The 27,794-nt window shown below is 32.1% G+C and overlaps 1 protein-coding gene across 22 annotated transcripts in view; it reads right to left on the bottom strand.

Annotated features, from left to right (window-relative positions):
• Window positions 1–917: 917 nt before the first annotated feature.
• ADGRL3 (adhesion G protein-coupled receptor L3) overlaps window positions 918–27,794 on the bottom strand; it is an 874,612-nt gene continuing 847,735 nt past the window's right edge. For 7 of the 22 annotated variants that reach the window (XM_067736135.1, XM_067736138.1, XM_067736139.1 and 4 more), the window contains 3 exons: window positions 15,716–15,844; window positions 11,154–11,171; window positions 918–9,222 (listed from right to left, as the gene is read on the bottom strand). In XM_067736135.1, coding sequence (XP_067592236.1) covers window positions 8,423–9,222; window positions 11,154–11,171; window positions 15,716–15,844 — 947 coding nt within the window. In that variant the 3' untranslated portion in view covers window positions 918–8,422. The other 15 variants (XM_067736147.1, XM_067736150.1, XM_067736142.1 and 12 more) reach the window with 5 other exon arrangements.

Raw genomic sequence — 27,794 nt, 5'->3', positions numbered from 1 at the left:
GCCTGTTTCACCCGTTTATTTAAACGAGAAGGGATGGGTTAATCTCTTTTCAACTATTCATTTAGTTGATGCAATGTAACATGGTTTAAAAAGAATAAAATGGACTTTAGACTGAGAGATTTTGGTTCAAAACTTACTAGCTTTATGACTCTGAGATCTGAATTTCAACTTCCTTCATAAAGCAAGTATGAAAAAAATCTATTTCACCATATTATTGAAAAGATCAAATGAGGCAATGTAAAGTGTCAGGCACATACTAGCCACTCAGAAGCTGCTGATTTCTGTTTCCTCTTTGGAATATTCCTTACGAAAATGTGTTCTCAATATTATAAAGTAGACGCATCTAAATTAGATTACTCTAGCTGATATTTGTACTCATATCACTGATGCTAAGAGTTAGTAAACTAAATAATCAGAATCCTTGACACTACAGAATGATGGTTAAATAATGTCTACTTTTGTGATCCACGTGTATACTAATATTTATTGTGCTCTTTATTCAAAAGATAGAGTTCCTAACTCTCCTTTGGATCAAAGGTTCATTGGTGACTGATTCTCCTACTACTCAGTTTAAGATTAGGAGAAATAAATTGATCAGGCAGCAGATATAGGACTACATCTGATTATATCACATCATTGGCAAACTTTAAGGGCAAACTGTAAGTTCTTAATTTAACTTCCTATCTTCCTGGAAAGAACAAATCGACTTACAGACACCTTGGGTGGCAGCAGTTCTCTGGAAACATAAAGAAAAAAGCCTCACATTTTATTTTCAATATATGAGAGGAGGTTGAAGGGTGCGGGGAGAGTAAGAAAATATACAAGGAGTCCATGTTTCAGTTATTATCCTGCAGTTTGAAACACTGTCCCCAAACCAATGTTTGAGTATTACCATATAATAACAGTGACTACATCACTTATTGTTCACTGATATTTTTTATTGAGGTTTGTAGCTCATGACTTTACATGTGATTGTACAGAAGATTTAAGGGGGAAAAAAGAGGTTGGAAAGGTTGTACAAGGGAAAAAAATCCAATAGATTGAAATCTGGTGGGTGTATATGGTAAGAGTAATGCCATGTGTAATATATGAGAATGTAAGAGACCAAAGCTTGCAATAGCTATATTCTTGCTCCTAAAAAATGATTTTTCTTATCAATGAGAAATAGCCTAATTAGTTGTTAGTTTTTAAAGTAAACTATCATTTTTTAAAAAGATGTATCTTGAATTAGATTTAATGCTTGGCAAGTGGGAAAACAGTATGAAAAAACTTTTTCAATTATCCTTCCATTTTCCAATACATTCACAGAAGCCATTAAGGGAAATCAAGTTCACCCTTTCTACAATTCTTGTCTTTGTAGTTCATAGGCAAAGAGCAGTGTTAGAATATACAAATAAGACTTGTTTATAAATGAAAACATTCTGATTGCCCACAGCTGTTTCAAGACATATCATCTTTTATTACTTAGGATGGTAAAGGAAATCTTTATTTTCAAATGTGGCATGAAAACCAACTTTAAATGTTTTTTTCCTCATCTCTTGATTCATGATGTCATTCAAAACGTAAGATATTGTGACAAGTTGAAATTCAAGGCATTAAAAATGTTCTAGAGGACTAGGCAGTGGTCTGCATAAGAGGACACTCTGTTCTAGTCAGTGTATCCTGAGTTCCATCCCCAAAGACCTCTACCTACTATTAAAGAGTTGATGGCATTCATAAATTTTGCCATTTTTTTAGGTCAACTAATACGTTTCATTTTGAAGCCAGGACTATTTTGCCAGTTTCACATTAAGAAGAATCAGGAATTTTTAACCTTTAAAAAGCCACTTTGGGTATGGATTTTAAACACATTTCCTTGCCAATGTACTGTGAAATTCTGCAGTCTTGGGCCACTGACACAAACTTAACTTCTTTAAAATTTAGGGGCTTCCCTGGTGGCGCAGTCGTTGAGAGTCCGCCTGCCGATGCAGGGGACACGGGTTCGTGCCCCGGTACGGGAAGATCCCACATGCCGCTGAGCGGCTGGGCCCGTGAGCCATGGCCGCCGAGCCTGCTTGTCCGGAGCCTGTGCTCCGCAATGGGAGAGGCCACAACAGCGAGAGGCTCGCGTACCACAAAAAAAAAAAAAAAAAAAAAAATTAAAATCCTCCAATACTGGACTAAGTGTAATCTTTAATAACCTCTCCCTCAGACCACAAAGTGGAACGTTCTCATTTCAAAATTTTTCATTCTGAATGACAATATTTATCTAAATTAGATACTTAGAAGACAGCTTTACTTTCTCTTCTTTCAAGCTCTTTCCTTTAGCATTCTAGAATGAAAGAAGCATTGGAATACTTTTAGACACATTTGGATTATGGAGCACTTTGATAACATATCATGTGTACAACTGTCTGCAGAATTTTATGAATTGACTACAATAATTGAAGAGAGAGAAGGACTTGAGAGTAATATTTTCAGCAGTGTAATTATTTGTTCAGTCTCAAAGTAATATATATATATATAATGAATTATCCTATGACTATTGCTTGGTTATGAATTATTTTGCACAACATACATAATTCCAATTTAATATTAATTTAATGTTTATTAAAGATTCATAGTAAAGCTTTAAAAGGTACAAAGCTACTAGTAGCATTAACTGCGTTGGCATACAACAGAGTAAGCAGATTAGAGAGTGAACGTGAATTGAGGCAACAATACTTAGACAAGAAATGCCTAAAGAGTGTTAAAAGTGTTTTAGTGTTTTCTGTGGAATCAGCAGGTTAAAATTATAATATGGTAAACTTCAATTTTATTTTTTTCAACACATCAATAGCATTGGGTACAGTGTTTAAGATTTTTATCACTCTAAGGAATTTTATTATTTTTATCCTGGATAATTTTTCTCTGTATCTCTAATTTAGGTCCAGTTACCTAACCATGAATTTGCCAACTTGGTTCTGCTCTCCTGTTCCTATTGTGATTGAAAAGACTTTGTTATCTCAATAGAGGTGTTTTCCGTGTATAGTCTTCCTAGACTTCTTCACGCAAATCAAAGTTCTCCTTTCACATGCCTTCTTAAAAATCATAGTTTGTATTTACCTAAATGCAATAAATATTCTAAAGGGACACAAATTAAGAAAAATTTGCGTGATGTAATATTAAGAGAGAGAAAGAAACATCACAACATAGTTGAAATCAAGACATTTGAATAATAACAAAGATCCTAGATGTTAAAGAAGTGCTGACTTTTAACTTTTAAAAGAGGGACTAGCAATAATTTTATTTCAAATGAGAATATGCAAAACCATAACTACCTGTTTCATTGCAAAAATCACAAAGTTTGCAATAATGTAAACAAGCTATTTCCTTTGCAGGCTGGAAATAAAAGGAATGGAGTATGTAAGTATGTGTATAGGTGAAAGTTGAAGATTGATTTCCCTTTTAAAGCAAAGAAGTAATCAGGTTAATTAGTAAACAGGAAAGATTCCTCTTACAGCCCAAGCAGGAAAGAAGCAGCTACCAACACTTTAACTTCTTCTAGTCTAGAAATGAAAATTTAGATATTTAGCAATATTTTCCAGATGCTTTAATAAGGACCTATTTGCTGATTACAAAATTGAATTTACAGTTTGGATCCACCAAATCTATTTTATAAGGTCAAAGATGCGTCTCATGTAGAATTCATTTGCACAAAAATTCTTCCATAAACTATTTTGCAAAGCTGCTGCTTCACTCTTGTGCTTCCATGTTCCTAATTTACTGATGTGCAGAAATCTAACATGAGATATATTTAAAGTATTACTTAGAAATGCATAAGAATTATCTACGTGGTGAGTTATGAATTGCTAAACGTGAACTAATTAATTCTTAATACCTTGATACTATAATATACTGGGGAGATCATACATATTGTTATTTTATCTAAAATATTTTTGTTAGAGAAGAAAGGACATTCATGTCAATATTTTCAGAATTGGTCAAAATCAAATTAGGTTTGGGTTCTTTTTTTTTCCTCTCTCTAAATTTCTCTCTCTCCAAATTTTAATTGACTGCATTGTAATTCTGCAGTGTTTTGTGTTTTTTGAAGAATGCCCCAAGAAGTAGCACTTTGGTACACTACTGATGGACAACTTCTAAAAATGAATTATTCTTTCACTAATAGGAGGTGATGATTGATTAATTTGCAGTTGATCCTTAGACAACCCAGAAGAAATATTTTTTCTCTCCCTTTTGGTCTCTATAATTGAGCAAAACGTCAGTCTTTGAAGTTTTTAATGCCATTTTCAAAAAATAAGCAAATTAGTCAATGGATCTGAACAAGCATGAGGGGAAAAGCTGAAGATATTGCCTAAATTTATGTCTATGGGTTCTTTATAAAATTACTAATTCACTTACATGCTTATCTCCATTATTATGAAAACATGTCACACCAAGTTAATATTAAAAAATTACAAGATGAAATTTTAAAGACCTTTCATCAATATGTCAACATTTTTAGATTAATGGGGAATTTAAAAATACACATAATAAACTACATTTTAAGTCATTGTGAATTTGTATTACAGGAAGTTAAGGGGTTTCCATTACCTGAATTTGATTACTACATTTTCCCCACTATTTTTATCTCAAGAAGATTGTCCTCATGTCAGTTCTTTTTTGTCATTATGATTATTTTAGCATAGCAATTATTATTTAAGTATAGTATTTTTAATTGTAGTAGAGTAAAAACAAAGAGGGATGTTCAAAAATTGAATTGGAATTCCAGCCTATTCTCCTTCACAAAATTTATATTTCTCCATAAATATTATCAGTTAGGAATGTGAGCTGTGCAACAATCCAACAGCTTCTGAATCAAATAACATGAGGTTTGTTAGCTAGTGTCCTAATAAAGTATCAGGTGAAATAGACCTCAAAGAGGGAAAAAAAAAGTGTAAAATGTTATGAAAATATTATTTTACTTGGAAATAATAATTTGTTTCATTGGCATAAATTTTACTTCCAGCTATCCAAATAATGAGCTATGTATGTATAGTATATTTGATGAAAATTTACTTCTTAATGGAAAATCAGATAAACACATCAGAAATATGCAAATAAGGTCATGAATGTCACAGGGTATTGCAAATATAGAGACAGCCAAAATGGCAAAAAAATGAGAAAATTTTAAAGTTATTAATTTATCAGTTGCTACACATGAAAATGCATGTAAAAAAAAGATTCAAGTTCAGGAATTCAACCCTTGCTAGTGTAAAGAGGACTAAATGAGTACATGTTAGACATACACAAATTTCTATTGAAATGTATACATAATTAACTTTCATCCAGTTTTGTTTTCATTATAGTCACATTGAATTTGGGGGAATAATATCTTCATGTGAAAGTCTTTGGGATCTTAAGTCTTGCTGAAAGCACACCAATTACGATGTATGCGAGTTCAAAAATCTCACCCTTTCATCTTGATGTAAGAACTTGGTAGGAACTAACAGGACTGAATGGCTTTCCATACCAGTTTACGTATTCAAGTGATTTTCTTCAATTTGGACTATGTAGAGCTGGGAAGCTACTGGCTTCAAATTTCCATATAATGAAACACAAAAGATAATGGGCAGGGAGGTAGCAATAGCAGAAAATCAGAATCGGCAGCATCAGCAAGCTGAATTGAGGTAGTTTCCCCATTATTCTGTGAAACTAGCTTCTTATTGATGGCGCTGCTTTCACATAGATTACTGTTGGATTGGCAAAACTAGCATAAATACTCATAAATCCACAGACTACATTTGTGTTTCTGAAGTTACCTTAAACATGCCTAAAAAGGATTCTTTCATTACCAAATGTATTCTATGTAACAGATAGGCTAACCACCTTTCAGGTGCTAATATTGCCATATGTGGTATGAGAAAACCTAATTACTATTAAAGCTTGTGGTTCTCCTGCAACTTAGAGAAAATCTGTAGACTTAAAAAATACTTATGTCAAATGACTAAAAAGGAATGGTGCGTAAGATATTTTGAGGTGATATTAATTTAAGGTTATGATGTACTCTGGCCCAGCACAGAATTTTTTCTTTTGTTATATATTTTAAAACTGTATGTATAGATTACTGGCTATTCTCTAAACTACTCCTTCTAATCTTAAGAAATTCATTTATAAGTGGCTGGTGCTTAAATTTTTTTTGAAAAAAATAAAGAAAAAGAAATTGCCAAGATATCACATAATATAACAGAAATTACAATTTGGCAAATACATTCTAACTTTGCCCTAGGAGGATCTCCATGCTTGGACACTGCTGGTAAAGATTCTTCAGTAATTGGAGATCTAGAAAGTTTCTTTAAAAGGACTTTTTCCCTCCCATTTTATCCATATATAGAAAAACAAAGAATTAGCAAAAAACTGTCTTATAGTACCATCTTTATAAAATGGATATTCTCCTTGCCATTATTCTTGCATTTTTAGCCAATTGAGTGAATTTAATATCCAACATCAAAATGAAGCACACAAAGGAGGAAAAAATATGATCCCCCCTTCCCCAGTTCAATACTGAAATCTCTGACTGAAGCTGACTTATTTATAATAAGCCGTGTGACTGCAGTTGGCTTATAAATAAGCACATGGTAACCTAGATATTAACCTGCTCGAAAGTACGTTATGCATCTTATTTCAGCCAACATAAACATGCCCATCCCATTTTTCTGGATTACTTTGCAAAAACTGTATAATTTTGTGCTTAGTTTAAGCAGGTTGATTTCTTTTGCATGGCTCATTTGGGCCACAGAGGATTAACAAAGTTTATATATTGAGAACAGAAGGAAAGACGAGAAAAATGAAAAGAATAATTAATCATATAGTACATACATCAATACAATATCTTCTAAATCTCAATCAGTTGTTTATTGGTTGGCAAACAAGTTTCACTTTTACAACAAATATTAGTAATGAGGTCATCCAACTTTGAGACCATACAAAATGGATCATAAATTTAAAAAAAATTATATGTGCTGCTAATTTACCTCTTGTATTCCTACATTACTTAAAATCCTGTCAAATAAATAAATTTTCCTGTTAATAAACAGAAGTTTTTAAAAAAATCACTTCAAAATAATTGACCTTTCAATTCTTTCTACGAGGGAGTGAATTTCTTTTAAAAATTGGTAGTGCAGGTGCCCACTTGGGGAACAGACTGAGCATTCAGCACTTTCACACCCATGGGATACCATTTCTCACATGCAGAAGCCCCACTAGTTCTATTGACACCTCTTTACTTCTAGAATCATAGCTACTCTCTTAGTGATGAACTGCTTGCCAAATATGTTTTGCATTATAACAGATGTGCACCGTAAACAGAAAAGTTCTTCCTGCTCTAATTGCAAAAATGTTCTTGGAAATATTCTGACTGAATAAAGATATATAGTGAGGGAAGGAAGTCTAATTTTATTTATTTTATTTTTTTTGTAAAAAATAATTTGTTTGCATTACTAGAAAATGATTCTTATAAAGTGATAGCTTCATTTATTTATTTTATTTATTTATTTATTTTTTGCCATGTGAAGTTTTAAAGAAAAAAAAGGCAAAAAAAAAAAAAAAGAACGAAAGAAAGAAAGAAAAGAAAATGAAGAAAAAAAGAAGAAAGGAAGGAAACTTTGCTCTCTTACTGGTAGACAAACTTGCAAGACCAGCACGAAAGAAAAAGAAAATTTCTTTTTTTTCCACTACATTAACAGGACTCAAATTCTGGAGGAACAGAAAGCAGACTACATGTGCAATGCTAGTATCTGTACATTACATAGAATTGTTCAAATTTTTTTCTGCCATTAGTTTTATCATCAGTTAATACAGCAAATCATAAAATATGCATTTAGCATATAATTCTAGAATTCCCCTCCATTTCATTATCGATTTTGTTGTTTTATTTTGTACACCTCAGCTATTCCTGCTGTGGTGAATTCAGGTTGTGAGCGACTAAAAACCACTATGTGATAGTTTGCTTTGATTTTATGTTTGTGCAGCACTCCAATCTAGATGCAGCATTGTTACTAATTTTCAAACAAGTGTTCTGGCCTTTTAAAAAATCAGGTCCTTGTAATTATAGTAACAGAGCATCAGAGATGTTAGAACAAACACAACATAATTCAACAAGGCCACAATGAGCGCCATCTTCTTCAAATCTCGTTCATTAACATAATGAAGTCTCCATCTAAGGGGGGGAAGGACAGGAAAGAAGCTGGCACAGGGGAATTTCAGCAATGATCTTTCTCCCCTGGGCTGACCTAAAAAAATCCCAGTTTAAAAAAAAAAAAAAGAAAAAAGAAGTCTGAGAGTTTGTGTTTGTCGTTTAAGAACAGCATATTTAGGAGTACACACATTATTACCACTGCTTATATCAACTCAGAACAGTCAACCAGGTGTTAGCAGTTTTGTTGGCTTAAATTTCTGTCATCTTCTATAGGCTAGTGACCAAATGAGCAGGTCCTTTTGAACTCCCCTCTGGAGGGGTCCCATCTTTGCTTGGAGGAACTATAAATCCATCACTGCTACCGCGGCCTAGCTGGTAGTAGGTATGCAGCTGATGGATGTGGTTTCTGGAGCCTAGGTTTGGCATGCTTTTGTAGTAAACATCTTCGGCATCACCACATTTGGCCAGTGGGGGTTCGGTCTGGGTGCTGGTGGTAACGCTCTCTGTGGCGGGCACACCAGCCAGTGCCGGCATGCTGGTGTAGAGAGAGTCCCTATGGGGTGACTGGAGATCTTCTGTGTGCTCGTTGGTTAGCAAAGGGAAAAAGCTCTCACTGTGGTCTTGGGGGATCCGCCTTCTGGTGTAATGATGTGGCTGGTGGTTCTCTGTGGAGTAAACTCTTGGGGGCAGCAAAGGAGCATCAGATTCCTCATGAATAAGTTCTAGGCCCAGACTCTCCTCATGGTTAAAGGAGGTGGCATCATCCAGGACAATGGCATCATCTTCACTCCCACTGCCCAGGTTATTCACCAGCTTGTTCATCAGATTCCTGTTCTGTTCGCTGGAGCGCTCATGGTTATTCAGGTAAGACGGGATATAGTTGGAAGTGAGTTCCTTCAGAATCTTTTTCTCTAGGGCGGTCTCGTTATGGTTATAGCCACGGTCTATGATTTGCACACAGTTGCTCAAGTATTCGCCACTGGCAATGCTGTAACTATTGCCATGGTTACCATTCAGTGGTAGAGTATCCATGACACTTGTATCCCTGGCATTGTTCAGAAGCCCCTCTGAAAAAGATTACAAAACATTATGACATTTATATCCAATTGGCCATAGAACACACACACAAACACAAAAGTGAAAACACCCGACTATGAAGTATGTATAAATTGCTAGCAATTTTAATTAAGTATAAAATGTTTGGAAATAAAAAAATATTAAATCTGTATGTACATATCTATATATATATATGATACTTGGACAATTGATAGAAATCTTATAAACAGAAAAGAAGTATTTAAAGTAAATCTTTAAAAGAATTTAAAAAAACCCTATAAATTTGCAATTTCCACACAAACATTGTTTGACAGTATTTGAAACATATTTGGTTATAACTTAGGGAAAAAAACGCAAAATTTTGCTGTAGTCATTCATAGCTTTCAATTTATACACACCAAAGCCAATCCAATAATTCATTACCTTTAATTTTATGTGCTGTCTTAAAATTGAAATAGGTATAAAATTAACATAATTCATGTGTGGTACTTTGAATATACTGGTCAAAGTAAAAGATTTGAGCAGGCTCTAATGATCTGATACGTAATTTATAAGATTGAAAATAATCCCTACACACAAAACCACAAAAGGATTATGTTAAATCCGTCAGAATGATATAGTCATGAAATAATGCCTAGTCAAATAAATGGCACTTCAAAGTAATTTGCACATAGGAACTTTCAAAAAAAAATATTTGGATTTACTTTCCAATTTTTTTTTCTGCTATAAGTACTTTCGTTACTATTATATATTAATCCATTAGTAATTGTTTAGGGTCATTAGATAATTCTACAAAAGACTGTGTAAAGACATGGGGGATCTGATTCCTAAAAACACAGTGTCAGTATTAAAGGTTCCATTTCATAACGAGTGATGACTTTGTGTGCATATTAAACTTTGGGTTTAAAAGAGATTAAATGTCTTATTCTGGGAAGAAACAGCTGCAGTGAAATAAATTTGACCACATGCTTCTTCAAGGTTTTTGCATTTTCTTGAACGAACAGAAATCCAAGGATCTATAATAGTTCCATAAATCTCTCCAAATGCAAACACAAAAGAAAATAAAACACAAACATTTAACAAATACTGCTAAATAATAAAGGGTATTTCTTTATAGAACAATTAATCGAAGAATTCTATTAAACTTGTCAAAACATCACTAACTTGTGAAAATATAGCATTCATTCTATATCTGTGATGCAGTTATGTTTACCAAAACAACTAGTTCATTACTTGTTTAAATAAAGTATCCCAAATGTAACAATTTTTATATGGACTTCTGATGCATACTCTGTATTCAAGTAACACAGTTTTCAAAAATAGCAATGCATTAAATACATTAAAAAAGCAGCCATCACAGACATAGGGTGAAGCGATTTATTTTCATGTTATAAGATATCTTGTAGACAAATCCACAATGTTAAGAAAAAATAAAAGTAAATGCTTTTTAAAGGGCCATATGTGATGGGTGATTGCTGCTGCAGAGGCTGCTATGGTAGGCTTGATGGTTATGGTTGAGCAACTGATGCATTGAAACATGTGTTTATTACTTCTGTTGCCAATGCATTGGGTATGGCTTGAAAACAGCCATAGTTAAATAAACTGGGTATGTTGCATGTATTTGTATGATGGAATGTAGTAATGAAAATTAAAAGTTTATGAATTACTTAGCAAAAATAAATGCTTAATTTAAAAACAATTTAACTCACACAAACATTACATGAGACTTAACAACTATGTTATGTGACACAATAAAAGAATCAGACAACAAAAGCGTCTAATCTCTATTAACATATATTTATATAAGTTGATTCATAGGTTCTTTAGTTTTTAAATTGTGAGATGAACTGTTTTTAATAACTACATCATCTATATGTGATGCAATAAAAGTGAACTAAAAAAAATTACATTTGATATGCAATGTTTAGCTTTACTCCCATACTTGTCTCTCTGTAGGGCTCTAAACGACAGCATGAAGAAAAGGAAAGAAAAAACAACAAGTAAGCTTACAGCGACAGTAGAAGAAACATGAGTAAAAAGCAAATTGATGATATGCAGAAAAAAGAGTCAAAGGAAATAGTTCCACTGCCCCAAAATTCATGAGTCTGTGTTACATGGTTTATCATAATTAAAAATACTGAAATGTTAGTCAGAAAATAAGAAACCCCCATAATACATGCTAATGAGTCTTTAATAAGCGTTTCTGCAGTTTGTAAATTTCAAACAAATACACACTTATTTTAAAGTTAAAATTATCACACCAACCAAAGAGAGTAAAATCTTGAGGGCAAGCTATGACTATTTCCACAACTAAAATTCAGTATTATGTATATGTGTGTGTGTATAGGTTAGGACATACTTGCTTCTAAGGAATGTCATTTAACTTTAAAATTTTTCAGCAAGACTATAAATAAATTCTTTTGTTTATATACAGAGAAAAATACCACAGTTTGAACTTTTCATAATTGTGTTTTCTCTTATGTATCTTTTTTTTTCATGTACAAAGGTTATTTTTCTCCCACTGTACCTATACAAGTGCTTTTTATCATTTGTAAATTATACTGATCAATACTGTCATTTCTGGAGCTCATATTCAAAAGTTGTATAACTATGGAGAAAGAAAAAGGCTAAATGCAACCATTATTCTGTATCAAGAAAATGTGAGGGGGGAAAAAATACCACCAATCAATATCAGGTTTTCTTCTGGACTGTTGCACAATCATATGCAATCTAACATTTTAAAAGTTAATCCTTTAAAAACAATAGTAGCAAAATTATTTAAAAAAAGAAAACCCTCATATTTTAATCCTGTCAAAAAACCTGCTCTTGCTGATTCTGTTTATAAGAAGGTTAAATCATCACAAAATAAAAACCAGCGATGTCATTGGGCTGTATCATTTCAAGAGATTCCAACTTGTTATAATTTAGCCGTTGCTTTAGAGATACTGTTTTTGTACTTTAAAAGTCGACTTGCTTCTCAGCAAAAGACCAACAATATTTCAAAATGCAGAGAAAATTTCTTCTAAAGTTTCAAAACACATTTAGAAAGAGAATTGGAAATAAAAAGCCAAACTAGTATAGCAACAGATGGAAATTGCTAGTAGGCTCATTATGGCTCCTTCCGTAAATGATAACATTTTAGAACTGGAAAGCACATAAGAGATAACTGAAGTTCAGTTCCTGCTTTTTAAGATGAGGAAGCTTCAACCAAAAGAGACTGAGCCTTATCTAACGCCACTTCTGCTAACAGTGGCAGAACTGGGATCATAATGGGAATCTTCTAGATTGCCTCCGTGCACTACTATCTACCTCCTTCTCCTCACATCTGCCTTAGGCTTTGAAAGCTATAACAGAATATTTATTTATATACTTTATACTATAACCTTGTATTCTTGACAACTATAATGTATTCTTCACTATATCCCATCCTAGAGATATGTTTTTCTTTAAAGTTTTAGAATTGAATTCAGTTACTTTAAAATGTAAATTAACTTGTAAAAGCATGACTTCTCTATATTACATTTTGTTGACAGGTTAATCTATAATGAGATTTATCTAACAAAAACTAAATTCTCCAATACTGACAAGAAGATAATGGTCCAGAAATACTATGCATGAAGTTTTAAATATTTCCACAGATATAACAAAATTATATTATTTATCTTTATTCCTAACTCTATATGCATTAGTAATACTGTAACATATCTTTACATATTTTAAATAAAGGCATCACAAACAAAAATGGATACTTTAAATCTGAATGCTTCTTTGCTTGAATGGCATTGGTACAACAGAATTAAAGGACCAACAGAACAGAACCAAGTGGTAATTCAACATAATCCACTCCAGTACATACCGAGCCACCTATATTTCATGTAAGATTTCACCTTGCCAGTAAGAATATAAGTGCATTCATCTGAAAGCATAAGATTAGTAGCAATATGACAATCACCAAGTTTTTTGTTCAGTGGTAAAAAAATTATTTTAAGCACTACCATAGTTTAACATCTCAAAAATATTAAAACATAAAGTAGTTGAACAATTCCATTTCTGACTCTGAAAACCAATAATAAAATTATTTACTACTGTTTTTAAAAAAAGTCAGTAGAATTTAATTTACTGGCATAAACATCAAATCCATTCTGAAGAATCCTTTGTGTATTTTTTTATAATCTTAATAGCAATATTCAGTAATAGGCTCGATAGGAATAAAACTTTGGATTTATATGGTATTATTTTAAATTTTTTCGTGAGAATTTCTCTTGGATAGTGTTTATAATAGTGTTCCATCCTTAGAAAAATCTCCTAATTTAGGATACCAGGAGTAAGATAAGACAAGAAGGCAGATACTGAATTAAGGAAAACATACAGATTAATGATTGTTAGTTTTTCATTATTTAAGACATTAGAAATTATATCTGAATAATCAAAAAAGCTAAACAAAATATGATCTAAACTATTACTTATTTTAAAACAATTTCCAACAACTCTTTGTATAAGGTGAATAATGTAGAATAGATTTAATATGAAAATATGGTGTAAATCTTCATTTAACATCATTCAAAACTTATTAATATGTCAGAACAATTTAAAATACTCTAATGACACACTTATGTCATTTAGCCCAATGAAAATAAAGGGAAAAACCCAAACAAGACTCTATAAGGTTTGCAAAATTGTTCTGACAAACCACATTTAGTGCATTATGTAATATACACATCATTGAGTGCTACAATGAAATAGGGACATTGACAAATGGTAGACAATGTAAAGGGGGACAACCATGAAGAAACTTTCTCCTCCTGATAGCACTGAGGTTGCTTTACTAGAAAATGGAGGACTAAAAGAAGCCAGATTAACTGCCTTCAAATATTTAAAGGATTGCCACAGACAGCAGAAAAATGCTCTGCTCATCTTTGTTCTAGAAGGCAAACCTAAGCATCACAGCCACAGGCAAATTTCGACTTGGTGGAAAGAAAAAATATTTATAACGAATGGAGCACTTCAACAATTGAATATATAAAATCCCGAGGTAGGAAGGGCCTCATTAGAGGAAATACTTAAGCACAGGTTGACAGAACGTCCACAATGTGGAACAGAGGATTCAATGAGTTCTATCTCTTCTTTTGATTCTAAGTCTATGATTCTTAGGTGTAGGCCCTTAAGAAACTGGATAAAACTGACAGTTTGCTTAATTATTTAATCCTATTGAAAAACAACTTGACTATTCCTGAAGTCACTTCTGACTTACTGGCTTTGGTATTTTTGAAATAATTTAAAATTATCCTTCGTATCTGACAAGGTGTCACCTGGGAAACTCAGATGGTTTTAGACACCCAATGACCATGTTGCAACAAACATGCTTTTCTGGAATAAGCATGCACACCAAGTTTTTCGCACTCGTGCCACTAATCTTTTACCTCTGACTGAGAAGAAACACACACACACACACACACACACACACAGATTCCCAAAGAGGATAATAGAAATTTTATTCAAGATTGCCTGGGAAAAATTTAAAATATTGCTAATCTGTCTCATCCAACTTGAAGGAACCACCAAAGTCTCTTTGTTATTGTGAATTTTCTTTCAAATATAATTTTAAATAGGTGTATCACTGACTAAAATTTTTCTTTTATGACACTTTTACTTGAATAAATTTTTCCTGTGGTCACTTTATTTATGATATGAATATTTTAAATTTCTTGTACCCCAATAAATTTTTTAGCTTAGAAAAGGTAAAAAGCCATGTAAAAATGCTTAGATTGTAAGTGGTTTTAAAGAGATTTATGCTTATGTGTTTGAGATACAATTAAATTTTTAAATCATTTAAAGTTGGAGGATATACAGAGGAACCATATTCAAAACCTTTGTTTTTAACATGCAGTCACAGTAGAAAAAGCATTTCATGACCTTCCTGAGCCAGTTCATAGAGGCAATATCAAGCTATGGTAGAACCTGATCTGCTACTGTTCAATTCACTGTTCTTTCCACCACAGCTTATTTCAGTGTTTTCCATGGAGTTGAGCTAAGTGCTTTCATCTGTAGTGATGTTTGTGCCTAGAGTGTGATTCATGGTATAACAGAGTAAGATTACTTTCTTGATCTTAAGATTGCTGAACCAAGTCTTCCTTTATCTTACTTACCTTAGGCAAATATCTCATTTCTTAAAATGAATACATAGGTATTTAATATAGAAATCAATCAACAACAAGAAAAGTACTGACAAACCACAATACACTTTACAACATTACAGAGAAACAAAAACATATTGATGAATCAAGCATTTGTTTATCAGAAGGAAGGAATCCATTTCTTACTAAGGAAAACCTAAGGAAAATGGAAAATAAAAGCACCAAGAGGGGTGGAAGGCAAAAAGAGTCTGTGCATCTGCTTCCAAAAGAAAGAAAAGGCAGGAAGAAAGAAAGAAAAATAGAATGTGGCCACAAAAGCTACATAAACTGGGACTCTCACTTGAAAAAATTAAAATAAACTCCAGCACACCTTGTGCGTTGTACATGCTGACAGAAGGGTTGTTACAGACCGCCGGTTCCCCAAGCAATGTATTATAGGGATTGTTAGTACCATGCGGACGAAGCAGAGCATTGCTTATAAGATGATTAGCCATGGCTCCTGGAGCAGCCCCATAGAAAGACAGAGAAAAAAAAAAGGTCAATCAGGCAAATGTGTTTGAAAAAAAGGAAAGGAAACATTTAGAATGACAACAGTTGATATAGTCCTGATTACAGGCAGGCAGCTAGTTAGACTCAAAAATATATGCCACTAAAGCACACGTTTCCATCAAGGCACGTATCCAACTCAATGGGAAAGAAATTAAATGATTTACAATGTTGATTAAGCCACATTTAGGGTCTTCTCTTTCCCAGAGTGTAAGCAAAAATATATTCCCATGCTTGCTAAAAATGAAAAATTCAAAAACAAAACAAAATATAGTCTTCCGTATAAACAAAACATATAACACAAAACAAAAGCTGAAAGAAAAGTTTAAAACACAGAAAGAAAAGTTAAAATTAAACAAAACATTCCCTCAATCACGGAAACCATTGGGTTGTTTTCAATGAAATAATAAAAGGCAACATTTATGATAAAACACTCATTTGGAGAGCAGCTGTTGACACAACAGAAGATTTTGACATTACTTAAAATTCTGTGAAGAAGAATTCTTTAAATTGAAATAAACTAAAATGCAATCACACTTATTAGTACACCATAGTAAGCATACTAATTAGGTGAACTTACAAATCTGACAAAATAATCATAAGGATATTATTTTTAAATATTTTAAATAAAATATTAACTTCATGGTATCAAGCAATACATATAATTCCATTTTCCATTTTCCAACTGGTTGTTTGGACTTTGGCATAGCAAAGTAACAAAGTTAAACTCTTTCATCTCTTTATGAACAGATGTACTTAATCTCTAACATACTGTCAGTATGCTTACAACCTCCCACCCTCAAGGGTCATTTAACCAAAAAAGCAAAAAATTGAGAATGACAGTTTTATTAAATATAATTAGGCCATGTATGGAAATGATAGGCAGAATGTATGTTTACATTAGGTGATAAAGAAAAGAAAAATGAAGAAAGAAAAACACAAATTATATAAGGATAGGTTGAAAACACAGGTATATATTAATTTAAATATATATATTAGAGAATAGAAATATATAGAACAGGAGAAAATACTTGCAAACAAATTTACAAATATTTGCAATCCAACAAAGGAATAGTATCTGGGATATATGGGACTTTGGACAACTCCCAAAGGTCAACAGTAAAAAACAATCAACAAGAAACAAAACCAAAAACAATCCAATTAGAAAATGGGCCAAAGGTATAAACAGACATTTTATGGAAGAGGGTATACAGGTGGCAAACAAGCTCATAATGAGAAAATAACTGTTATTAGTCATTAGGAAAATACAGGTTAAAACCATAATGAGATGTCATTACACACTTAAAAATGGTGGTGACAAAAATGCTGGCATGGATGAAGAGAAACTGGATCACTCGTACTTTGCTGGTAGGAATGTAAAATAGTACAGCTACTCTGAAAAACAGTTTGGCAGCTTCTTATAAAACTAAACGTGCAATTACCATACCACCCAGCAATTGTACTCTTGAACATTTATCCCAGAGAACTGGAAATTTATGTTCACACAAAAACCTACAGATGAATGGTCATGGCAGCTTTATTTGTAATAGCCCATAATGGGAAAGAGCCCAGATGTCCTTCAACTGGTGAACAGTTAAACAATCTGTGGCACATCCATACCATGGAATATTACTCAGGAATAAAAAGGAACAACTATCAATACACATAATGACCTGGATGAATTTCTAGAGAGTTATACTGGGTAAAAGAGACAATTCAAAAACTGAATGATTCTATAAATACATATATTCTTGAAATGACAAAATTATAGAAATGGAGAATAGATTAGTGGTTGCCAGGGTTTAAAAATGCAAACGGGAGGGAGGTGCGTATGGTAATAAAAGGGCAGCATGAGGCATCCTTGAGGTGATGGAATGACTCTGCATCTTGGCTATGGTGGTGGATACACAAACTTACTCTTGTGATAGAATTGCAGTGAACTAAACACACACACACACACACACACACACACAATTAAATACAAGTAAAATAGAAGAAATCTGAACAAAATTGGAGGACTGTTTCAATGTCAATATCCTGGCTGTAACACTGTAGTACAGTTTTACAAGATATTATTGAGGGAAACTGGGTAAAAGGTACATAATCTCTGTATCATTTCATACAACTGCAAGTGAATCTACAACAAAATAAAAAGTAATCTATATTGAATGAATATGACAAGAACATTCAGTCACTCATAGAAATGTTAAAAAAATGAAAATCTTGGCCATGGCAGTTTTAATTTTTTCTTAATCATAGCTCTTTGTTTTATAGTAAATTACCAGTCAAATAAATATTTTAACCTCAAAATTGGGAAAGTGAACTATTGATTTAAAGGACAATAAAGCTTGTCTGATTGCTAGAGCTAGAAAGTTTCAGTTTTATCAGGAAATAAGCCATATGTTTGCATCCTACACATTCTGCAAAGAACTAGCATAGAACTAGCACAGAAGTTTTCCGTGTGCTCGATGAATATTTGCTGAAATTGTACTTCATATACATTTAGATGTCTTTACACAGTGAGATGACAGATCTTCAATTTATCATATAATGGGCATATCAGGTTATTGTTTCCCATTGATGACTTAAATACATGGTATATTAGTATGAAAAGCTAAAAAGAGTTGGCTACGGTGCCTTTCAGATAAAAAATGGAATACTGTTAATCTTAAACATGGATATTGTTGATGTTACACAAATTTAAGATTAATTGTTTGAGACAGGATTTGGTCTGCCCAACATTTTTAGAAAGCAAACTACCTGTAAATTGTATCTGCTACCTAATATTTATTATTGCAGCCTTTTCTCAAATAAAAAGGAAAGTTAGTCTTCTAACACAAGTAGCTGTCTTCTAAAGTTACTCTAAATAAGCATTTAAATAAAAAATGAAAGGTGTAAGCAACTTAAAATGAACTAGGGTAAAAACTTTAAAAATATAAAATTGCTCAAACTCTTTACACTTCCTTATAGATCAAATAAGGGTAAGATCTTTATGTCTGGGACTTATATGTACATCTCTACACATTCCCTTTATTCCTACACATTATGTAATTTAAACTAACTGGAAAACAAACAGTAGGCTGGAAAGATGGCTCGTCACTTTTTTCTCTGGCTTCATATAGCTTATAAAAGAAAATATTCCTTTTTTTTTTTTTTTTACCTGCTGATGTAAAAGAAGATGATCTGCTTAAAAGTTCTCATCAGAAGAAAAAAAAACTGTAATTATTTATGGTGATGAATGTGAACTAGACTCATTGTGGTGACCATTTCATAATATATACGAGTATTTAATTGTTATACACCTGAAACTAGTATAATGTTATATGTCAATTTACCTGAATTCAAAAACTAATAAATAAATGATAAAAGAATGTAATTTAAAAAAAGATGATCTATACGTTAGAATAAGGAAACAATTGAGGTGGGAAAAATCAAGCATAAGCAAGAAGCAGGTGACTCAATATTTTGGTTTCTGTTTAGCGTTCAGTTTACAAAAAAGCTAATAATGTGAGAATAAAAAAAGTTTAATCATACAAAAATGGAGCTCCATGATGGAATTCTAACAAAGCTATCACAATTTGTATAGATAATCTGGTTCTAGCTTTCTTAGCATAAAGTTCCCTTTCAGTTTTTCTTAGTGTTTTTCTAATTTTTGAATGTACTTTAAATTTAAAGTACTTATATCAGTGAAATCTACTAATACAGGAAGACTGAATTTTAAAGTTCACTTATTTACCATCAATTCCTGCTGAGCTAGAAAGGCAAGCAACAATAGCAGAAATGGATTGGTATACAGCTGTATTATGACACAATGTTGGTGAAATGGAACAATATTCAGTCCCCGCCACATGGCTTTGGTAGGGTGCTTCCTCAAATCCGGGTGCAACACAGAATCTGTTACTAATCTACAGCCCTAATGAGTGACATGATTGGAGATCTACCTGCCATTAAATCTAAAATCACACAAACACATTAAAACAATTTAAAACAAAAATAAAGTCAGTTTTCTTTTTATCCTTGGTATTAAGGACATTTTTTCCTGATAGAAAAAGAATCACTATTTAAATTAAGTTGCTTTTTAACTATCGCTCATCTTTATACTTCATATACCATTTAAAACTAACATAATTAGTGTCACTGAAACTGATTTAGTCCTGAAAGTGGAGAGTTATAACACAAGTGAGGGCTCAGTCACAGGAACTACAGAGCAGGATGTAAAGTTTGGTGATTAATGTTTTGCAAAGAATGTAAGGTTATGGGTAAGCTCTATGAGTTTGCTAGTTTGAAAGAATGAGGGAGATGTCTGAATAACTGAACAATTATCCTTCATTTGATTCACCTAGTGTAAGAAGTTAATAATTTTTAATGGACACTCACAGCTTGCTGTGACCTCAAGAGGCCATTTTTCCTGTTGGCATGCCAAACAAGAGCAATTTTCCTAGAAAGTGTTTCCTACAGTACCCACTCACATTTAGGCATTTCAGTTATACTTTTTAAAGGTAGCACCATCTGTGCTAAAAAAACCTGCTTGTTGCCAATGCCTAGATCTTTTCCTAAAAACCTGCACAGAACCTGTCTACCTTCATCTTTTATGTGCACAGTTACTTTTGTCTTTTCTCTGTAGCTGCACTGCATTTCACTTGTCTTTGCCTAAGTCTATTCTGTTTGCTTCTAGCTGCTTCTCCAATTTAATAGGGTCACTTTGAATTCTGATACTATTTTCCAAGGTTCTGTCCATCCTGCCTCTTTCTCTTACCTCCAACTAACTTCTGATTTGTAAACTTCCCTTCTAATAGCTGTGAAATTGCTGAAGACTTCCAAGAAGATCAGTGTTTACAGACCATCTGTCACTGTTTTTCAGCTGAAAAGTTAAGCTTACTGGTTAGTCAGTTTGAAGACACAAATCAGTTGATGCTGGGAGGTAGTTACAGCCCATGTATGTGAAAAGCATGTTTATGTGCTAATTTCACTGGAATGTAAACCCCAGGAAAACAGGGAATACATAGGGTTTTTGTTTTTTCACTGCTCTATACCGCATGTCTAGGTTAGTTCTTAGAGCACAATAAATATTTCCTTAATTAAAGAAAAAATTTATGTGAAATCCATGGCATCCTGAAAATATGAAAACTAAAGTAATTTTATCAATTATGAATAGTTTTATATTTTGAGTAAATTTTTGAAGAGTGCCATTTGTCTAATTTCTAATGTGATTTATTTCCTTCTAATACTACACCAGTGGCCATAATACTGAAACTTTTAAAGCAAAGATAAACATTCATATAATTACTTGGAAATAGAAAATGCTACCTGAATACTAACTGAAGATATTAATTAGAGGGGAAAAAAACAGTACAACCTGCCATGACTCAAAAAAGCTAAAATAGGGTAAAACAGCTCAAGGTGGCTGTGAAAAATAGCTGTTCTTTAATTCTCTGAGTCCTTAAATCCTGGCTACAGTCTAGTCATACCTGCATATTTGCTATCAGAAACAAGGGTCAGCTCTTTCATAAAACCATGGAAAAGGAATTAACATTGAATTTCAACATATGCGAATCATTAACAAGGCTATCGACAGAAGACCAAGCACAAAATCTTTATTTCTGGTGAAAGCATGATAGAAAGCAAAAGAGAATTTTCATATTCCACACTGAAAAACTTAGGGAAGTTTTTCTGATGATTTTTTTGTAAGACAGTAAGTTACTGAAAAAAGACTAAGTTTAAAATCACAGATAATCATTTTAAGAAGAGTTTTTTTTTTCTTTTAACGTTATACCTGAAGACTGATGTTTTTGATATAAAAGTTTTTAAATGAGTGAAATCTGAATGGAATAATGAGTACACTTTTCAAATGTGTAGTTTTTACCACAAAACTGCTACATTTCTTTCCTTATGAAAATAAAATAGGTGTTTTGACATTGGGAGGCCCTGAATGACAGCACTGCCTAGGTCAGTTCAATGTGAACATGTAATTGAGGACTGAAACTCCAAGGCAGATCTGCCTGCTTTGAAATTGTGAAGTAAAGAACAGATCTGAAACAAGGTGACAGTTGGATCTCACTTGAATCTATATTATATCATTCAGAAACATAATTCAAACAACGTTTCTTCTTGACAGCAGGCTAACAAAAGTATACTGAAAAGCTCTTAAAATAACTTGAACTATCACTCTGCTCGCCCCTCACACTTCATTTTTTAAAAAATGTAGTTACATTCTTATTTTATCATATCGAATGGCCAAAGTTTTATAAATTAAGACCTCGGTGATCTAATGAACCAAATGAATACACCATTCTCTAATAGTTACATACCAATATACGTCATTTTCAAATTTTTATGTATAAACATGTAACATGGTAAATGTTCTGTTTTATTTCAATAAAATAGCTTCACCTGGATGATTCTTTCTTTCTTAATGTACCTCATCCTCCACTTAATTCCCTCATGGTTCTCTCTCCTTTGGTTTGACATATTTTTCTTTTATGAAGTCATTTTCATTATATATATCGACTGAGCATACAAGTCAGAGTTATACACACAGCAGAGTTACTACTGAGTGATGACTTTGTGCTTTTGTTTTCAGCTTTGTGCTTGGGTTTTGTTTTGTTTTGGGCCACATTAATTTTGGCCGAAAGCAGAGACTTCATTTTGTAACAAGTAAAAATAATTTCACTAATGATGGTATTTTCTATAGAATTAGAATATTAACTTCAGTGTAAGGCAAGGAATCTTTCACCAGGAGATGGTATCTATGAAGTTGTGAAACCCTTAAAATTGTATGTAAAATGCTTTTGGTGTATGTTTGTGTGCTCCGTTGTGCACACACATGCCTGCACTTCTTTCCGGTGAAAGGGTCCTGAGGCTTTTACTTCCTTTTCAATATTTAAGAAAAGAGGTATACAGGAAAAAAGACATGTCTCTTTCTTTGGCGAGTGACCTATAATATAAACAAGAAAACTGGAAAAAATGATTCAGAATACCCAAAATATATCTTATATATGTAAGTATCACCTAATCAATTGCAGTATAACATAATGGAGAAAGGTTATAATCCAGAATTTACAATGGAATAAGATTTTAATCTTATCTAATCTACTATCATCACTCAATATGTAAAGAAACGCAGGTCCAGAGATGTTCATAATTTATTCAAGGTCACACATGACTCTGATAGTTTTTCTTAAACATATTTATATCAGCGATTTTCAAACATTTTTTAGCACCCTCTCCCAAAAATATGTTTCAACAAAATTTTATTAGGAGGCTTATAGGAGTGCATTACATTTTTATAATATGCTTTTCTGTAATGTTCAATTATTTTATTTTCATATTCACATATTAATTCACATAACATAAATAAACAAACAAATAAAAGTAAATAGATAAAAGAGACTTCTAGAACTGTGGAGAACTGACTCAATAGGCATTTTCTATTTTAAATATTTTGTTTCCTATTTTTTGCTTTTCTATGTAACAAAACAATATCAGCACACATGCAATCTACAGAAAGCCAGTGTAAGCAATGATTAGTTCAATTTTAAAGGGCTACTTTATAAAATAGAGACAGCCATATTAATCAAGACCAAGTTGTTTATAATAATAAACAAAGCTAAAATAATCTGCATACTATCCTTAAAAGTTATACAAGTTTTAAAGCCATAGAAACCATAATTTTATATTTTTTACTGTTTTTATTCAAACAATTAATGAAATTACAAAGTGTCAAAGAAATGCTTTATTGAAAGCCAAAATCTTTTTCATCATTTTTTTCTAAAGTCATAAATTGAAGAGCTGACATCTTGATTTATCACACTGTGTACTTTTAATAGCCAACAAGTTAGCTATTAAATTTTAATCAACCTGCCTATTAAATTTCTTTCAAATGGTTCAGGGATACTTCAGTTTCTTTTAATAGCTAATTCATTCACTGGGAATCTATTAATATGGATTTCAATGACATGTCTTCTCCAGAGTACAGATCGGGTCATTGTTAGTTCAGTATAAAATGAAATATTCTGAATGTAGAGGTGTTGCCTCTATTTCAATATGTAAATTCAAAGCTTTAGAGTTGGGAACCCTAGAAATTACGTATTCTGTTCTCCCTTATTTTGCACTAATTGGCTTTATACATGTCTTCTTCATCAGATACATGGGTTTTTCTACAATAAACATTTAGAAGTAAAATTCCTGGGTCATATGTGGTCCACATTTTCATTTTACAACATATTGCCACAATGCTGTCAAATATGTATGTATCAATTCACACTTCCCATAAGCAGTGTATATTTCTTAAATTCTTGCTAGGACATGGTATTGTCAGGCTGACATTTTGCCAATTTGATAGAGTATGAAGTATCTCATATTACTGTTATACTTTGCATTTTCCTGATTACCAGACAGATGGAATAATTTTTCATATATTTATTGGTTGTAAAGGTTTCTTATTCTGTGAATTGCCTGTTCTTATCTTTTGCCCACATACATATTAGGTTGTTGAATTTTATTTATTGATTATTTATTGATACAATATATGCATTAACATTTTGTTTTTTATATGTATTGTTTACACCTCCTTCCAGTAGCTCACCTGTTTTGAGTACTGTTTAAATTTTGAGATAGGACTCTTATCTGTCTTTTTCTTATAATTTATGATCTTTGTTTTCAAGAACTCCTTTAACCTAAAATCTAAAGTATATTTTCTTCTAAAAGCTTTAAAGTATTATTTTATGTATATACATTTTTTTTTTGGCCCTGAAATTCAACACAACCCGGTTGTGCTGCAGTGGAGAAACTGATACCATTAGATACTCATTATTGTTTTTTATTGAAAAAGAAGCTTCTCAGAGCTCTTATGTTTTCTGACTGCTCTAGACAACAGTGGTAGGCTTAGAAATCATAATTCTTGACGAATCTTTGCTTTACAGTATAGAGAGTGGCTGATTTGCAAGTAGAAATGATGAATCTATACTACTCAGTCATTCATCTCTAAAACTCATTTTTTGTGGTCAAAGTCATGTATTTCTGTGTGCTTTTAACTTGGACATTTTCAATATATTGGCATAGTACTCAAAACAAAGAATACTGAGCCCAAAGATAATGGGTCAAGTATGCTTATCCACAGGTAAAATAGCAGTAAATTCCATTTCTTTCTAGTAAGAATGTAGTCATTCCCACAGCTGTGTTTATTTGTAAATCACACACTGCTTTACATTTTATTTGTAAATTCACACTGCTTGTGAAGTTTTGCTGAATAAAACAAACCTCAGAACAAAGGAAAATATAACTACTTAACAATATAAAATAATTTACCAATTTGAAGAAAATATGACTTTTCATATACTTCTCTGCCCTCTATTGGTATACTTTCTTATATTGTACAAATTTTACAAACTCGTATGCAGAAAGTCTATACCAGCTAAAATCTGAATTTTATATTTGGAAATTTATTTGAAAAAAAGTATGTGAGAGAAAAGTAGATATGAATTAAAACAAGATATCTATGAATAAAGAGATTCTTGATTATGTTGTTCAGAGAAGGCTTATTTTGTCATATAATCATAACCAGCTCTGTTCTGTTTAGACTGAGACTGTTTCAGGAAACATATTGTTTCTATTTTTCTACATCAAGACTAACTGTCTTCCTTCAATCTGTATATCCTCTTAAATCTTTCTTAGTTCTCCAGTGATTTTCTGGGGTTATAAATTACTATCTATGAATGTGATGGGTAACTTGTTTTAGTTTTTAAAGCACCCACATTCCTTATAATAATAAACTATGAGGAAAGTCTATTATGAAGATTATAGGAGAGCCTATCACATAAACACTTATTTTTAAATGGCATGCAGTATATAAGGCTGAACTATATAAAGTGTAAGCCTCAGTGTGCAATAAACAGGGGCTATCTTGGATAATACACAATTATTGGTATTTAAGTATCTTTTTTTTCTAAGACCTCCTTATGCTAAACATATACCCCATTTCCATATTTTAATTTTTCATGTAAATGAACTAACTTCTATTCACTTTCAAATAGCAGATATAGGTTAATACAATCTATTTCTTAGAAAAAAATAATCTGAACAAGTGATGACTTTTAGTTAACTTTGGTTATTATATACCGCATTTATAGCATCACAATTTTATGCTTATAATACAGTAGGAATATTTTTCCAGATGAGAGGTACAGTCCAGTTTTTTTTGCTTTTAAAATTTGAATTATAAGGCATTTCATAGTTTTTAAGAAACTGGAATTAGCACATAAAAGTAATAAGAAGTTTAATTTATAACATTATCACTACCTATTTGAAGTCAACTCAAATAAATTTCCTATCTGTTCTAGGCATTATTATATTGCCCTGACAGAGGACACAGTTTCAAGGAATATCAAATTCAGGAGTATGGAGATTTGGGAAAGTTATATCTTTGGTTCTATTACTAAATGATTATAGGCAGAAGCTATTTACCAAATTTTTTAAACACAGTCTTTGCTCTGACCAAAATATTTATCCTTTTACTGAAATATAAGAAATTAAAAATTAAAGATAAAAGGATTCTACTAATAAAATATCTTGAGATTTTTGGTATTTGAGAACTTCCAGGAGAAAAGAATGATTATAAAATTCTTGCAATCTAAGTCCTACAACTGAACAGTTATGTATAGTAATTCAGCATATTTGATATCAAATAGTTTTGTAAAAAAATGTTATTGGTCAATACATCTCCCCATATATTCACAATATTTTAAAGCTTCTCCTTCCCTAAGTAAATAGGATGAATGAATCCACTCTAAAGAATTGCACTTATAACAAAATAAAGTGGAAAGAAATGAATAGTACATCAAGGAAATTAAGAAATAAAGATGTGAATAATTGTTCTTTAAGAATATCTTATTTTCATGAGGTGATAAAAATCATTCTGAAATACATTCTTGGAAACTTAATTCTAGTCTTCAGCAAGTTTCATGTAAAACTGTCATCATAAGAAAATAACGAACATTTTTATTATTGTAAGTAGGGCTGTGTGGTCAGAAAGCCCTCGTTTGGAATTTAGATTGTGTTCTTTATTAGCCATGTGATTTTGGACAAATTGCCAGAAAACCCAGGTTCTTCATGGATATAAAGATAATGGATAATAAATAATGAACAGTGTAAAACAGGTAAATGATAGTTACACACACTAAAGGAGAAAACCCAACTTCACCAAGAGTATAAAGAGGCACATTGTGTTCTATCAGAGAAAAGAATACCACTAATTTCTGAAGATAAGTTGTAGTATTCACATTTAGTTCTCAAAAAAGATAGTTTTCTAAAAAAAATTACATTCTCAGCAACTTATACAAAACAGTAATATTTTAAAACCAATTGGAAATGTTCTATAGCACCATATTTAGAAGTTATCAAGGTAACCCACTGTGGCTTGTCTGATTTATAACAAAGAGGTAAGAGATACTGCTAACTATATATAAAGGCAGTAAGATAATAAATCATAAAAATGAGAAATCTACTCTACATAAATAAGCCTTTGTGAAGGGATCTTTGAAAACTATAATAATAATAATAATAATAAAACCATTTTTAATATTGTGTAGTTGACTGTGAGAGGCTGGATGATTTCAAGGATTCCGAACAAAGAGACAAAGTTAAGAACAAAACATAAGAAGGACTCACTGGGCAAGCATTTTAAAAGTTTTTCTTTTTCAGTTCCTGCTAACAATTTATAGAAAGAACATTTGCCCCAGATTGACTAGAGATCAATATTTAATATATTCCATTTTACAATGAAAAGTTCATTCGGAAAGTTACTTGGTCTCCTAGAATTAGGAATCAGGGTATTAGTAGTATTGTTTAATTACCTATTTGATGCAGCAACTCACTTTTTAAAATCTTTACCTATTTTGCTTTTGTAT

Source organism: Pseudorca crassidens, chromosome 4 (genome assembly GCF_039906515.1).
Source record: "Pseudorca crassidens isolate mPseCra1 chromosome 4, mPseCra1.hap1, whole genome shotgun sequence".
NCBI lineage: Eukaryota > Metazoa > Chordata > Mammalia > Artiodactyla > Delphinidae > Pseudorca > Pseudorca crassidens.
Note: the sequence above shows the minus strand (reverse complement) of the source record. Positions and strands in the feature narration are given on the sequence as shown.